This window comes from Bombina bombina, chromosome 1 (assembly GCF_027579735.1).
Source record: "Bombina bombina isolate aBomBom1 chromosome 1, aBomBom1.pri, whole genome shotgun sequence".
Lineage (NCBI taxonomy): Eukaryota > Metazoa > Chordata > Amphibia > Anura > Bombinatoridae > Bombina > Bombina bombina.
In genome coordinates, this window is record NC_069499.1 from 1323680155 (window position 1) to 1323693518 (window position 13364).

The 13364-nt window shown below is 36.9% G+C and overlaps 1 protein-coding gene across 1 annotated transcript in view; it reads right to left on the reverse strand.

Moving 5' to 3' along the window:
* The window catches only part of ITFG1 (integrin alpha FG-GAP repeat containing 1), a 923141-nt gene that overhangs the window by 264366 nt on the left and 645411 nt on the right, over positions 1 to 13364 (reverse strand). The window contains exons 12-13 of the mRNA XM_053719386.1: positions 8474 to 8615; positions 6142 to 6250 (exon numbers count right to left, since the gene is read on the reverse strand). Of these exons, the coding sequence (XP_053575361.1) occupies positions 6142 to 6250; positions 8474 to 8615 (251 nt within the window). The remainder of the gene's footprint in view (positions 1 to 6141; positions 6251 to 8473; positions 8616 to 13364) is intronic.

Genomic DNA, 13364 nt, shown 5'->3' on the forward strand with positions numbered 1-13364 from the left:
TTTAGGGGTAATACATTTATTATAGGTGGTGGCGGCGTAGGGGGATTAGATTAGGGGTTAATCATTTTAAGGGGGATTAGATTAGGGGGTAATGTAGTTAAAATAGGTGGCGGTGGCGTAGGGGGATTAGATTAGGGGGTTAAAATAGGTGGCGGCAGTGTAGGGGGGTCATATTAGGGGGTAATATAGTTAATGTAGGTGGCGGAGGGTAGGGGGCTCACATTAGGGGGTAATATAGTTAAAATAGGTGGCGGCGGTGTAGGGGGATCATATTAGGGGGTAATATAGTTAATGTAGCTGGCGGCGGGGTCCGGGAGCGGCGGTTTACGGGTTAATATATTTATTGTTAGGAGTGAGAGGGGGGATTGCGGATAGAGGGGTATACGTGTCGGGTTATGTTTGGGAGGCGTGTTAGATAGTAACGGCAGATTGTATACTTTAATACATTTTTTTTATGCGGCGGCAGTTTCTAAAGTGCCGTAAGTCACTGGCGACTCCAGAAATTTGTACTTACGCAGATTGCTGGACATCGCTAGTTTGTCAGACTTACGACACTTTAGCAACTACCGGCGCTGTATATGAGATAGCTTGCTGTGCAAGCTGAAACTACGGGCGGTGCAGGTTTCCACGCTTGCGCCGAAACCTGCGCCATATATCGGATCGCGCCCCTGGTTGTAAAAGCTTCTCTGGCATCCCCTTTGTTCAGAAATAGAAGACATGTTTTTTGGTAACTAAAAGGCCTCTAATTACAGCTGTGCACCACCCTGAAATTCCCAGCAGAAGTGGTTAATTAGTTAGCTGGTAAGGGCAATAGTATTGTAATGTATGTATTAGCCTCCCACCTCCCCCTCTCTGATTCCCCAAAAAAGATCCTTCCCCCACCCACACCACCATCTTAGGTACTGGCAGACAGTCTGTCAGTATGAAGTTTTAGAGCTTCTTTTTTTTATTTTTTAAATTAAAGGGACAGTAAACACCAGAATTTTTGTTGTTTAAAATGGTAGATAATCCCTTTATTACCCATTCCTCAATTTTGCATAACCAACACAGTTATAATAATATACTTTTTACCTCTGTGATTACCTTGTATCTAAGCCTCTGCAAACTGCCCCCTTATTTCAGTTCTTTTGACAGACTTGCATTTTTATCCAATCATTGCTGACTCCTAGGAGCTTCACGTGCCTGAGCTCAAAGTTATCTATATGAAACACATGAACTAACGCCCTCTAGTGGTGAAAAACTGTCAAAATGCTTTCAGATTAGAGACAGACTTCAAGGTCTAAGAAATTATCACATGAACCTCCTAGATTTAGCTTTCAACTAAGAATACAAAAAGAACAAAGCAAAATTGGTAATAAAAGTAAATTGGAAAGTTGTTTAAAATTACATGCCCTATTTAAATCATGAAAGATTTTTGTTGACTTTACTGTACCTTTAATTATTTTTTAATTTTCTGTAGTGCATAAATATGCTTTTACGTGTTTTCATCTACTTAACTGCAAAGGGTTCCAATGCACTTGTATATATATATGTGTAAATATATGTACATACTGTATATGTCTGTAAATACATATATACACATATAAATATATGTGTGTGTGTGTATATATATATATATATATATATATATATATGTGATGCTTTTCGAGCTTTAGAGGACCATTTATTTTGCACTATGGTGTGATGTAGGAGTCTGAGTTGTCTGTATTTTAATAATAATTTTTAAAACTATGGTTTACAATCTTTGAGAAATATTTATAAAAATTATGTATTATATATAGGAAGTCTTCTGATTTACAACCTTTTGTACCAAAATAGGTAATAACTTCTTACAAAGTGTATGCTATAAGGATGTACATTTCATTTTATGACTACATCCAGCACCCCCTACCATTTCAAAATTGCATAATAACAATAATAATAAATATAGCTGCAAGCAGCAATAGAGGTGGCCAAGCGCATCACCATTGTAATGGCATACAAGCAGCAAAGTCACAATATAAAGAAAATTTTTACAGTTCTAACATAAGCAGTTGTAAAAAACCACATTTTAGAAATGTTTACGTTTTTCAAGATGGCTGCCACACCATATTACTAATACTTTCAACACAATCAGATGTAACTCTTGGTCACAATATATGGTTATACAGCACATTTCACAGCTTTAACATAAGCAGTTGTAAAGAAAACACATTTTCAAAATTTTCATGTAAACCAATATGGCTGCCACAGCTTGTGACCAATTCCTTCAACATAAACAACTGTGACTCTAGGTCACAATATAAGGTTATACAGCAAGTTTCACAGTTCTAACATAAGTGGTTGTGGAAAAAATAGATTTTAAAAAATTTCATGCAAAACAGAATCGCTGCCAAATCATGGGATATAGAGCCTTCATATTATGCACAATAGTGCTCATCATAGATGTTAATAAACATGGCAAAAATAAAGCATTTTTGTCAAATGTTTTTTGTTTTATTATTAATTTAAAAATATCATTAAGAGTTTTTTAACAATTCAAAATGGCTGCCAAACGACATGACGTAACAAATCTGAATGTTAGTCATAAGATAACTCTATAAACCAAATTTCAAGTCTGTCCCATAAGCGGTTTCGTAGAAGATTTTTGTAGTTTTTAAAAACAGTGCATACGAAACAAAATGGCCACCAAGTTATGCAATGTATGGCTTTCAAATTGTACATAATAATGCTCACTATAGACCTCTACAATTTGCAGAAGTTTCATAAAAATTTGCAAATGTTTTATTTAACAAAGATGACTGCAATATTGTCTTTGAAGGTTATGACTATGTGTAATCATGTGTCTATTAAATTGTAATATTGTTAAATATTGTAAAACTAATGCATAAAGTGCAAATTTACGCAATTAAATGTCGATAAAAAGGTTGATGTCTCACGGCTGCCATGCTGATTATGGAAAAAGCAGTTTCAACATACTTAGAGGAACTTGCAAGGAGCATATGTGCAAAATTGCGCTTTATTGCACTAAGCGGTTTAAGAGAATAATATGTTTAAAGATTTTCACAAAATGCAAGATGGCTGCTACATCATGTGACCAAGGCACTTCTCTTGAGCAATGGCAAATATAGTTCATAGCAGCACTGAGCACAGCAAGTTTCAAAGTTGTAACATAAGCAGTTCCTGAGCGAAAGATTTTTAAGCGTTTCAAGAAATTTGTTGCAAAAAGCAATATGGTTGCCTAACCTTATGACCTATGAGTTCAATGTTGCATGAGATGTAGCAGAGCAATAGGCTGTACCAGCATACCTGATTTAAATAGCTTTGCATTAGCAGTTCAAGAGTTATGGGCAATAGAATTTGGCAGAATAATAATAATAAAAATAATAATAATAATCCTGACAATAACAATAGGTTGTCCAGCAACTACGTTGGTTGGACACCTAAGAATAATTCTGGCAATAACAATAGGTTGTCCAGCAACTACATTGGTTGGACACCTAAGAATAATCCTGACAATAACAATAGGTTGTCCAGCAACTATGTTGCTTGGCCCCCTAATAATAACAACAATAGCAGGTGAAATTTGATTTATATATGCTACATAGACACCATATAATTTATTTTTAGAAACCCTACAAACTGTGTCTCTATTTGTCAGGAAACCATGCTAGCTGAACAAGTATCATATAATATATACTGTCTCTCCTTAGCAACCAGCACAAATGCTAACTCTGCTGCTTTAAAATAGTCACTAAAGGAAGATGAAGTACAAGGACCACCTGTTTGGTGAGACATGGTTATAACAGCCTAGCAACCTCCCCACAAAAGCTAAAATGCTAAGAGATCGCTAATATACTTATCAGAACAGCAGGGGAGAAGCAGTGCACCGCAGGAGCAAGATGAGACAATCAGAAACTTTTTGTGGCAACTGAGAGTGTTCAGAATGATCTGTATGAAATGTCTGAGCATCAAACTCAACTGTCCAGCTCAGAAATTCTATGGAGGCAGACTGCTTGCTAGCCCTGCCACTTAACTACTGCAGGACTGGTCTCCATTCTGCAGGAAAATGATTTTACTGTAAAACAGCACTATATTAAACAAAGTGTCTAGATCAGAAACACAAAAAGAAAAAACTGAAGCAAAAAAGTAGCGTTAAAGAGACAGTTGAGTTAAAATTATCATGATTCAGATGGTGCATGCTATTTTAAAACCACTTTAAAACTTACTTCTATTATCTAACTTTGTTCTTTTGGTATCCTTTGTTGAAAAACATACATAGGTAGTATCAGGAGAAGCTGCAGATCTGAGGCTGAACATACAGTATATGCCTCGTCACTGGCGCAACCAATGTGTTTGGTTAGCTCCAAGTAGTGCATCACTGCTCCTTCAACAAAGGATGGCAGCAAAACGAAGCAAATTTGATAATAGTAAAATGTTAAGCTGTTTAAAAGTGTATGATCTTTAAGAAATAGAAACATTTTGGGTTTCATGAACCCTTTAAAGAAGATTATACAGATATATTAAAGGGACAATGAACCCAAATGTATTCTTTTGTGATTCAGATAGAGCATGACATTTTAAGCAACTTTCTAATTTACTCCTATTATCAAATTGTGTTCATTCTCTTGGTATCTTTATTTGAAATGCAAGAATGTAAGTTTAGATGCCGGCCCATTTTTGGTGAACAACCTGGGTCGTCCTTGCTGATTGGTGGATAAATTAATCCACCAATAAAAAAATGGTGTCCAGAGTTCTAGACCAAAAAAAACTTAGATGCCTTATTTTTCAAATAAAGATAGCAAGAGAACAAAGATAAATTGATAATAGGAGTAAATTAGAAAGTTGCTTAAAATTGCATGCTCTATCTGAATCACAAAAGAAAACATTTGGGTTCAGTGTCCCTTTAAAGAATACACATTGCCCCCAACATTAAGCACAAACAGTTTTACAGTTGGACTACACGAATACACTGAGAACATTTCTAGGAACAGAGACTATAAAGCTTGAGATAAGCCAAAGGAGTACGTGAAGCAGAACTAAACTAAGCAGGGATATGGTGCAAATAAAGATCCAGAGAGAAAACGTTCTGAAAAGGCCTGACATATACTTTGGCTACTATTGGACACATATGCTTTCCCGTCAGTAAAGAGACCACAGTCTAACTCTCCAAGGATCTGCGTGCCAGAGACCCAACATGCTGCATGCTACACTAATGTAGGTCAGATTTGGCCAGACCCTGGCTACTGTATTTGTATAAATAAAGTGTTCAGAAGGGGCAGAGTTACAGTCAACGCTAACAAATTCAAACCGGCAGAAAGAGATTTAAACCCAGCGACAGTGAGGGTTTATGTGAAGTAAAGAAAGCTTCGGAAGGCTACTGTTTTTTTTTTGCTTACTCTAAAGGCCGTGACACACTGCAAGCGATGCGGCGCGAGGCAAAGCAGCTGCTTTGCTCCGCGTCGCATCGCTTCTGAAGTTCAAATATTTCATCTCTGAGTGCTTAGCTACGCGACCTGACGCAGCAGAGTGCTCAGAGATGAAAAGGCAAGACACACTGAGCGCGCACAGCTGCATCTACACGCTGCGCGTCGCTCCGCTTGCAGTGTGGCACAGCCTTCAGAAGCTTACGGACTATGACTGCATGAGACAGAGAGGAATATAGAAAGCAATATATAAACAGAGAGAGGAAATGTACAAAATAAAGAAATGATTAAGAAAAGAGAGGTGGTGCAAAAAGTAGCTGGGGTCAGGTGTGGAACCACCATTGGTGCAGCGGCACTGGGGCCAAAGTTCTGGGGGGCCCATAGCGGGCGGTCTATAAATAGGTGTGTGCAGAATGTATACATTCCTAATGCAGGGGAGCCTTTTATTATCAGTGCAGGTTCATCTATGTATTTATACTAAACTGATTCTACAGAGCCGCACTTATTTTATTACTATTGCTTACTACACAGTTACCTTTGGGGGAGGGCAAAACATTTATTTGCACCAGGTTGCTACTGGTACGGATATTCAATATGGAGAAGCTTTATTATTTCAGATTGCATTTTGGGATTAGACACAAAACTAAAAGTATAACTGTATAGTCAGCCTTTCACTGATCAGATACACTCACAGTTTGCTTCATCACTAACAAAGACTGCTATAAAACACACTCACCAATGACTTTAACAAAATAGGCATCTGCTTCAAAGTTATTTTTCAACATGTTAATGGCGTAATTATCCTGAGAATCCCCCCTGCTCAGCACAATAATGTCCAGGACTCCCTGTAAAAAGTAAGAATAAAGGGCACAAAGAGCGTGTGGTTACATTCAGATCTGAAAAGCCTTGAAAGCTTGTAATTAGATTAGCGAAGCCAACGTCTTATATAAACGTACTTAGGTTATTTTCTTATAACTAAAGCAATTCTCTCTGGCAGTGTCAGTAAGATAAAAATAATATGGAAGATTGACTAGCATAGCTTTCTAGCTTTAAAGGGAAATACCATTAGAATTTATAAAAGGCCACAGTGATTCCTCGCCTGCTAATCTTGTCTTACTGGCTGCATTTGAAAGGACTAAAAGGGACATGAAACACTATTTTTTTTTTCCTATCATGATTCAGAAAGAGCATGCAATTTTAAACAACTTTCCAATTGACTTCCATTATCTAACTTATTTTGTTCCTTTAGTATCCTTTGTTGAAAAATATGCCTAGGTAGGCTCAGGAGCTGCTGATTCGTGGCAGCACATATATGCCTCATGTTATTGGCTCATCCATGTGCACTGCTGTTTCTTCAACAAAAGAAACCAAAAGAATGAAGCAAATTAGATAATGGAAGGAAATAGGAAAATTGTTTAAAATTGTTTTCTCTCTCGGAATTATGAAACACATTTTTTTGGGTTTCATGCCCCTTTAAGTCACTGCAGCCTGGTGCACTTCCCTTTGCCCGACAAACCCAAACCTCATAAAACACTTCAGATTAAATTATGTTTGTTTAGAATTTGGTTTGTATATAATTTTAAATAACATTTAATACATTCTTCCTTTATAGATATCGTGCAGTGTTCTCCTCAGAAGCTTTTTTTAAAAGGTGCAACACCCGGCTAAAATTTTAGCCAATATTACGCTAAAATTAGCTAATATTAAAAATGTTTATTGCACAAATTATCATTAAATAAATTCTGCAATTAATTTGTGTTTTGGATAGCAGAATGTTATATTATTAGTATTACACTGTCCCCACCTGACTACTTTATAATGCTACCCGGCTGGCTAAATGTTCTGTTAGCAATGTGAGTGTGTAATTAATCAGCAAACAAGAAATGCATGAAGGAGCTGCACGAGTTGTTGTGCTTGTTTTCTGGCAAGGATAATATTAAAACCAGAATAGGCCACATTTACCATATACAACAATGTGGTAAAAAGAAATTAGCTGTTGCTGAGCCAATTTCTGATACTGTTGCACACTACTACAAAGTAAGGCATTTAAAGGGACAGTAATGCCAAAATTAAACTATCATGATTCAGATAGGGAATGCAATTTTAAAAAAAACTTTAGAATTGACTTTGATCATCAAATTTGTTTGTTCTCTTGGTATTCTTTGTTAAAAGCTAGGTAGACTCATATGCTAATTTCTAAGCCGTTGAAGGCCGCCTCTCAGTGCGTTTTTACCATTTTTCAGTTACAGTAAGACAGTGCTACTTCATAAGTGCCATATAGATAGCATTGCACTCACTCCCGTGGAGTTATTTATACATCAGCAATGATTGGATAAAAAAAAGAGAAAAAAACGTACTTGTTTTCTTGCATAAAGAGAACTTAGGTTACATTCTGACTAATCAAGGTCTGAGCAAGTCAGACTCCCTGTTATATAGTCACTTAATAGTAACCAGCCTAGCAGTTTTATGACATTAGAAGAAAGTGCCTCAAAAAATGTGCATATAAAAAGATTGTGCAAAATTTGATAAATTCTTAAAATTGTGTGCTTTTTCTGAATTATAAAAGTTTAATTTTGACTTGAGTGTCCCTTTAAGATAAACCTTCCTGCAGAGGCCCCTCCTCCTTGTAAGGCTGTGACAGGAAGTACAAATGAAGTGTACAAAAATAAATAAAAAATAAAATCCATTTAAAATTATGAATATATTGTTTCCATTCCGAATCTAATTATTTAACTTTGAAAATTTACCCTCACTTTAAACTACATATACATTTTTTCAAATATTTTAAATCTCATTACACTTATAGACTTACATTTAAATTTACCATCACTTTAACATTAAATCATTGTTGCAAACATTATTGCTATATAGTGCACAAGACTTCTGCACACTTCAACAAAATAAGCCAGGAAATAAAAGTAAATTGTTTTGTTTTTTTACTATATGTTATGTCTACATCATGAACGTTTAGTTTTAACTTTCCTGTCCTGTTAACTTATTGCACATAATGAAAAGCTAAAGAAAATATAATACATAGTAATAATAAAGAACAACAAGTTTGAACTCACATCTTCATAAATGTCAAAGAAAGTTGCCACTACTGCATCCTTAATCTGATTTAAATCGGAAAGATCCCAGTAAACCTGGAATATCCTAGAACATGTTGAGTTGGGACAGGCGATGTTCTCAAGAAGGAAAGCTTGCTGGTTGCTGCAAAACAGAAAGAAAGACATTACTTTACATGTTCCATCTCCTTTTTAGCCAGAAAAACATAATTTATGTAAGAACTTACCTGATAAATTAATTTCTTTCATATTGGCAAGAGTCCATGAGCTAGTAACGTATAGGATATACAATCCTACCAGGAGGGGCAAAGTTTCCCAAACCTCAAAATGCCTATAAATACACCCCTCACCACACCCACAATTCAGTTTAACTAATAGCCAAATAGTGCGGTGAAAAATAAAGGAGTAAGAAGCATCAACAAAGGAATTGTGAATTAATTGTGCTTTATACAAAAAAATCATAACCACCATAAAAAGGGTGGGTTTCATGGACTCTTGCCAATATGAAAGAAATGAATTTATCAGGTAAGTTCTTACATAAATTATGTTTTCTTTCATGTAATTGGCAAAATTCCATGAGCTAGTGACGTATGGGATAGAAATACCCAAGATATGGAACTCCACACAAGAGTCACTAGAGAGGGAGGGATAAAATAAAAACAGCCATTTTCTGCTGAGAAAATTAAATCCACAACCAAAAAAAATAAGTTTTTCTCATACATGAAAGAAAAAAACTTAAACCATAAGCAAAGAATCAAACTGAAACAGCTGCCTGAAGAACTTTTCTACCAAAAACTGCTTCTGAAGAGGCAAATACATCAAAACGGTAGAATTTAGTAAATGTATGCAAAGAAGACCAAGTTGCTGCTTTGCAAATCTGATCAACTCAAGCTTTATTTTTAAAAGTCCACGACGTGGAGACTGATCTAGTAGAACGAGCTGTAATTCTCTGAGGTGGGGCCTGACCCGACTCCAAATAAGCCTGATGAATCAAAAGCTTTAACCAAGATGCCAAGGAAATGGCAGAAGCCTTCTGACCTTTCCTAGAACCAGAAAATATAACAAATAGACTAGAAGTCTTCCTGAAATCTTTAGTAGCTTCAACATAATATTTCAAAGCTCTTACCACATCCAAAGAATGCAAGGATCTCTCCAAAGAATTCTTAAGATTAGGACACAAAGAAGGAACAACAATTTCTCTATTAATGTTGTTAGAATTCACAACCTTAGGTAAGAATTTAAATGAAGTCCGCAAAACTGCCTTATCCTAATGGAAAATCAGAAAAGGAGATTCACAAGAAAGAGCAGATAATTCAGAAACTCTTTTAGCAGAAGAGATGGCCAAAAGGAACAACACTCCAAGAAAGTAGTTTAATGTCCAAAGAATGCATAGGCTCAAAAGGAGGAGCCTGTAAAGCCTTCAAAACCAAATTAAGACTCCAAGGAGAAGAGATTAATTTAATCACAGGCTTGATATGGACCAAAGCCTGTACAAAACAGTGAATATCAGGAAGCTTAGCAATCTTTCTGTGAAATAAAACAGAAAGAGCAAAGATTTGTCCCTTTAAGGAACTTGCAGACAAACCCTTATCCAAACCATCCTGAAGAAACTGTAAAATTCTAGGAATTCTAAAAGAATGCCAGGAGAATTTATGAGAAGAACACCATGAAATATAAGTCTTCCAAACTCGATAATAAATCTTCCTAGAATCAGATTTACGCGCCTGTAACAGTATTAATCACTGAGTCAGAGAAAGCTCTATGACTAAGCACTAGGCGTTCAATTTCCATACCTTCAAATTTAATGATTTGAGATCCTGATGGAAAAACTGACCTTGAGACAGAAGGTCTGGCCTTAATGGAAGTGGCCAATTTTGGCAACTGGACATCCGGACAAGATCTGCATACCAAAACCTGTGAGGCCATGCTGGAGCTACCAGAAACACAAACAATCGTTCCATGATGATTTTGGAGATCACTTTTGGAATAAGAACTAGAGGCGGGAAAATATAAGCAGGTTAGTAACACCTAGGAACTGATCACGCATCCAACGCTTCTGCTTGAGGATCCCTGGACCTGGACAGGTACCTGGGAAGTTTCTTGTTTAGATGGGGAGCCATCAGATCTATTTCTGGAAGACCCCACATCTGAGCAATCTGAGAAAACACATCTGGATGGAGCAACCACTCCCCCGGATGTAAAGTCTGACGGCTGAGATAATCCGCTTACTAATTGTCTATACCTGGGATATGAACCGCAGAAATTAGACAGGAGCTGGATACCGCCCCAAGCAAGTATCCAAGATACTTCTTTCATGGCTTGGGTGTCACCCTGATGATTGACATATGCCACAGTTGTGATATTGTCTGTCTGAAAATAAATGAACGGTTCTCTCTTCAACAGAGGCCAAATCTGAAGAGCACTGAAGATAGCACGGAGTTCTAAAATATTGATTGGTAACCTCGCCTCTTGAGGTTTCCAAACCCCTTGTGCTGTCAGAGATCTCCAGACAGCTGCTCCCCAACCCGAAAGACTTGCATCTGTTGTGATCACAGTCCAGGTTGGATGAACAAAAGAGGCCCCTTGAACTATATGATGGTGATCTAACCACCAAGTCAGAAAGAGTCGAACATTGGGATTTAAGGATATTAATTGTGATATCTTTGTATAATCCCTGCACCATTGGTTCAGCATACAAAGCTGGAGAGGTCTCATATGAAAACGAGCAAAGGGGATCGCGTCCGATACTGCAGTTATGAGACCTAAAACTTCCATGCACATAGACACTGAAGGTTCCGACAAGCTGAAACCAATTTTAATCGTTTCTTGTCTGTTAGAGACAGAGTCATGGACACTGAATCTATCTGGAAACCTAAAAAGGTGACCCTTGTCTGAGGAATCAAAGAACTTTTTGGTAAATTGATCCTCCAACCATGATTTTGAAGAAACAACACTAGTTGATTCGTATGAGATTCTGCAGAATGTAAAGATTGAGCTAGTACCAAGATATCATCCAAATAAGGAAATACCGCAATACCCCATTCTCTGATTACAGAGAGTAGGGCACCGATAACCTTCGATAAGATTCTTGGAGCTGTTGCTAGGCCAGACGGAAGAGAGACAAATTGTTAATGCTTGTCTAGAAAAGAGAATCTCAGAAACTGAAAATGGTCTGGATGAATCGGAATATGAAGACATGCATCCTGTAAGTCTATTGTTGACATATAATGCCCTTGCTCAACAAAAGGCAGAATAGTCCTTATAGTCACCATTTTGAAAGTTGGCACTCTTATATAACGATTCAAAATGTTCAGATCCACAACTGGCCTGAATGAATTTTCTTTCTTTGGGACAATGAATAGATTTGAATAAAACCCCAGACCCTGTTCCTGAAACGGAACTGGTATGATTACCCCTGAAAGCTTCAGGTCTGAAACACACTTCAGAAAAGCTTGAGCCTTTACTGGATTTACTGGGATGTGTGAGAGAAAAAACCTTCTCACAGGAGGTCTTACTCTGAATCCTATTCGGTACCCTTGAGAGACAATACTCTGAATCCACTGATTTTGGACAGTATCTGCCCAAATGTTTTGGAAGAATCTTAATCTGCCCCATATCAGCTGAGCTGGAATGAGGGCCGCACCTTCATGCAGACTTGGGGGCTGGCTTTGGTTTCTTAAACGGTTTGGATTTACTCCAACTTGAAGAAGGTTTCCAATTGGAACCAGATTCTTTGGGGGGAAGGATTAGGTTTCTGTTCCTTATTTTGTCGAAAGGAACGAAAATGGTTAAAAGCTTTAGATTTACCCTTAGGTCTTTTATCCTGAGGCAAAAAAACTCCCTTCCCCCAGTGACAGTTGAAATAATCGAATCAAACTGAGAACCAAATAACTTATTACCTTGGAAAGAAAGAGATAGTAATCTAGACTTAGATACCATGTAAGCATTCCAATATTTAAGCCACAAAGCTCTTCTAGCTAAAATAGCTAAAGACATAGACTTAACATAAATTTTGATTATATAAAAAATGGCATCACAGAAAAAATGATTAGCATGTTGAAGCAAGCGAACAATGCTAGAAAAATCAGTATCCATTTCCTGTTGCGCTAAACTTTACAACCAAAAAGTTGATGCAGCTGCAACATCAGCCATAGAAATGGCAGGCCTGAGGAGATGACCAGAATATAAATAAGCTTTCCTTAGATAAGATTCAAGATTCCTATCTAAAGGGTCTTTAAAAGAAGTACTATCTTCCATAGGAATAGTAGTACGTTTAGCAAGAGTAGAAATAGCCTCATCAACTTTGGGGATCTTTTCCCAAAACTCCAATCTAACTGCTGTCAAAGGACATGATTTTTTAAACCTTGAAGAAGAAATAAAAGAAGTACCAGGCCTATTCCATTCCTTAGAAATCATATCAGAAATAGCATCAGGAACTGGAAAAACCTCTGGAGTAACCACAGGAGGTTTATAAACAGAATCTAAACGTTTACTAGTTTTAATATCAAGCGGACTAGTTTCCTCAATTTCCAATGTAATCAACACTTCTTTTAACAAGGAACGAATATACTCCATTTTAAATAAATAAGTAGATTTGTCAGTGTCAATATCTGAAGAAGGATCTTCTGAATCAGATAGATCCTCGTCAGAGGAGGATAATTCAGTATGTTGTCAGTCATTTGAAATTTCATCAACTTTATGAGAAGTTTTAAAAGACCTTTTATGTTTATTAGAAGGCGGGATGGCAGACAAAGCCTTCTGAATCGCATCAGCAATAAAATCTTTAAATTCATAGGTATATCTTGTACATTAGATGTTGAAGGAACAACAGGCATTGTACTATTACTGATGGACACATTCTCTGCATGTAAAAGCTTATCATGACAACTATTAC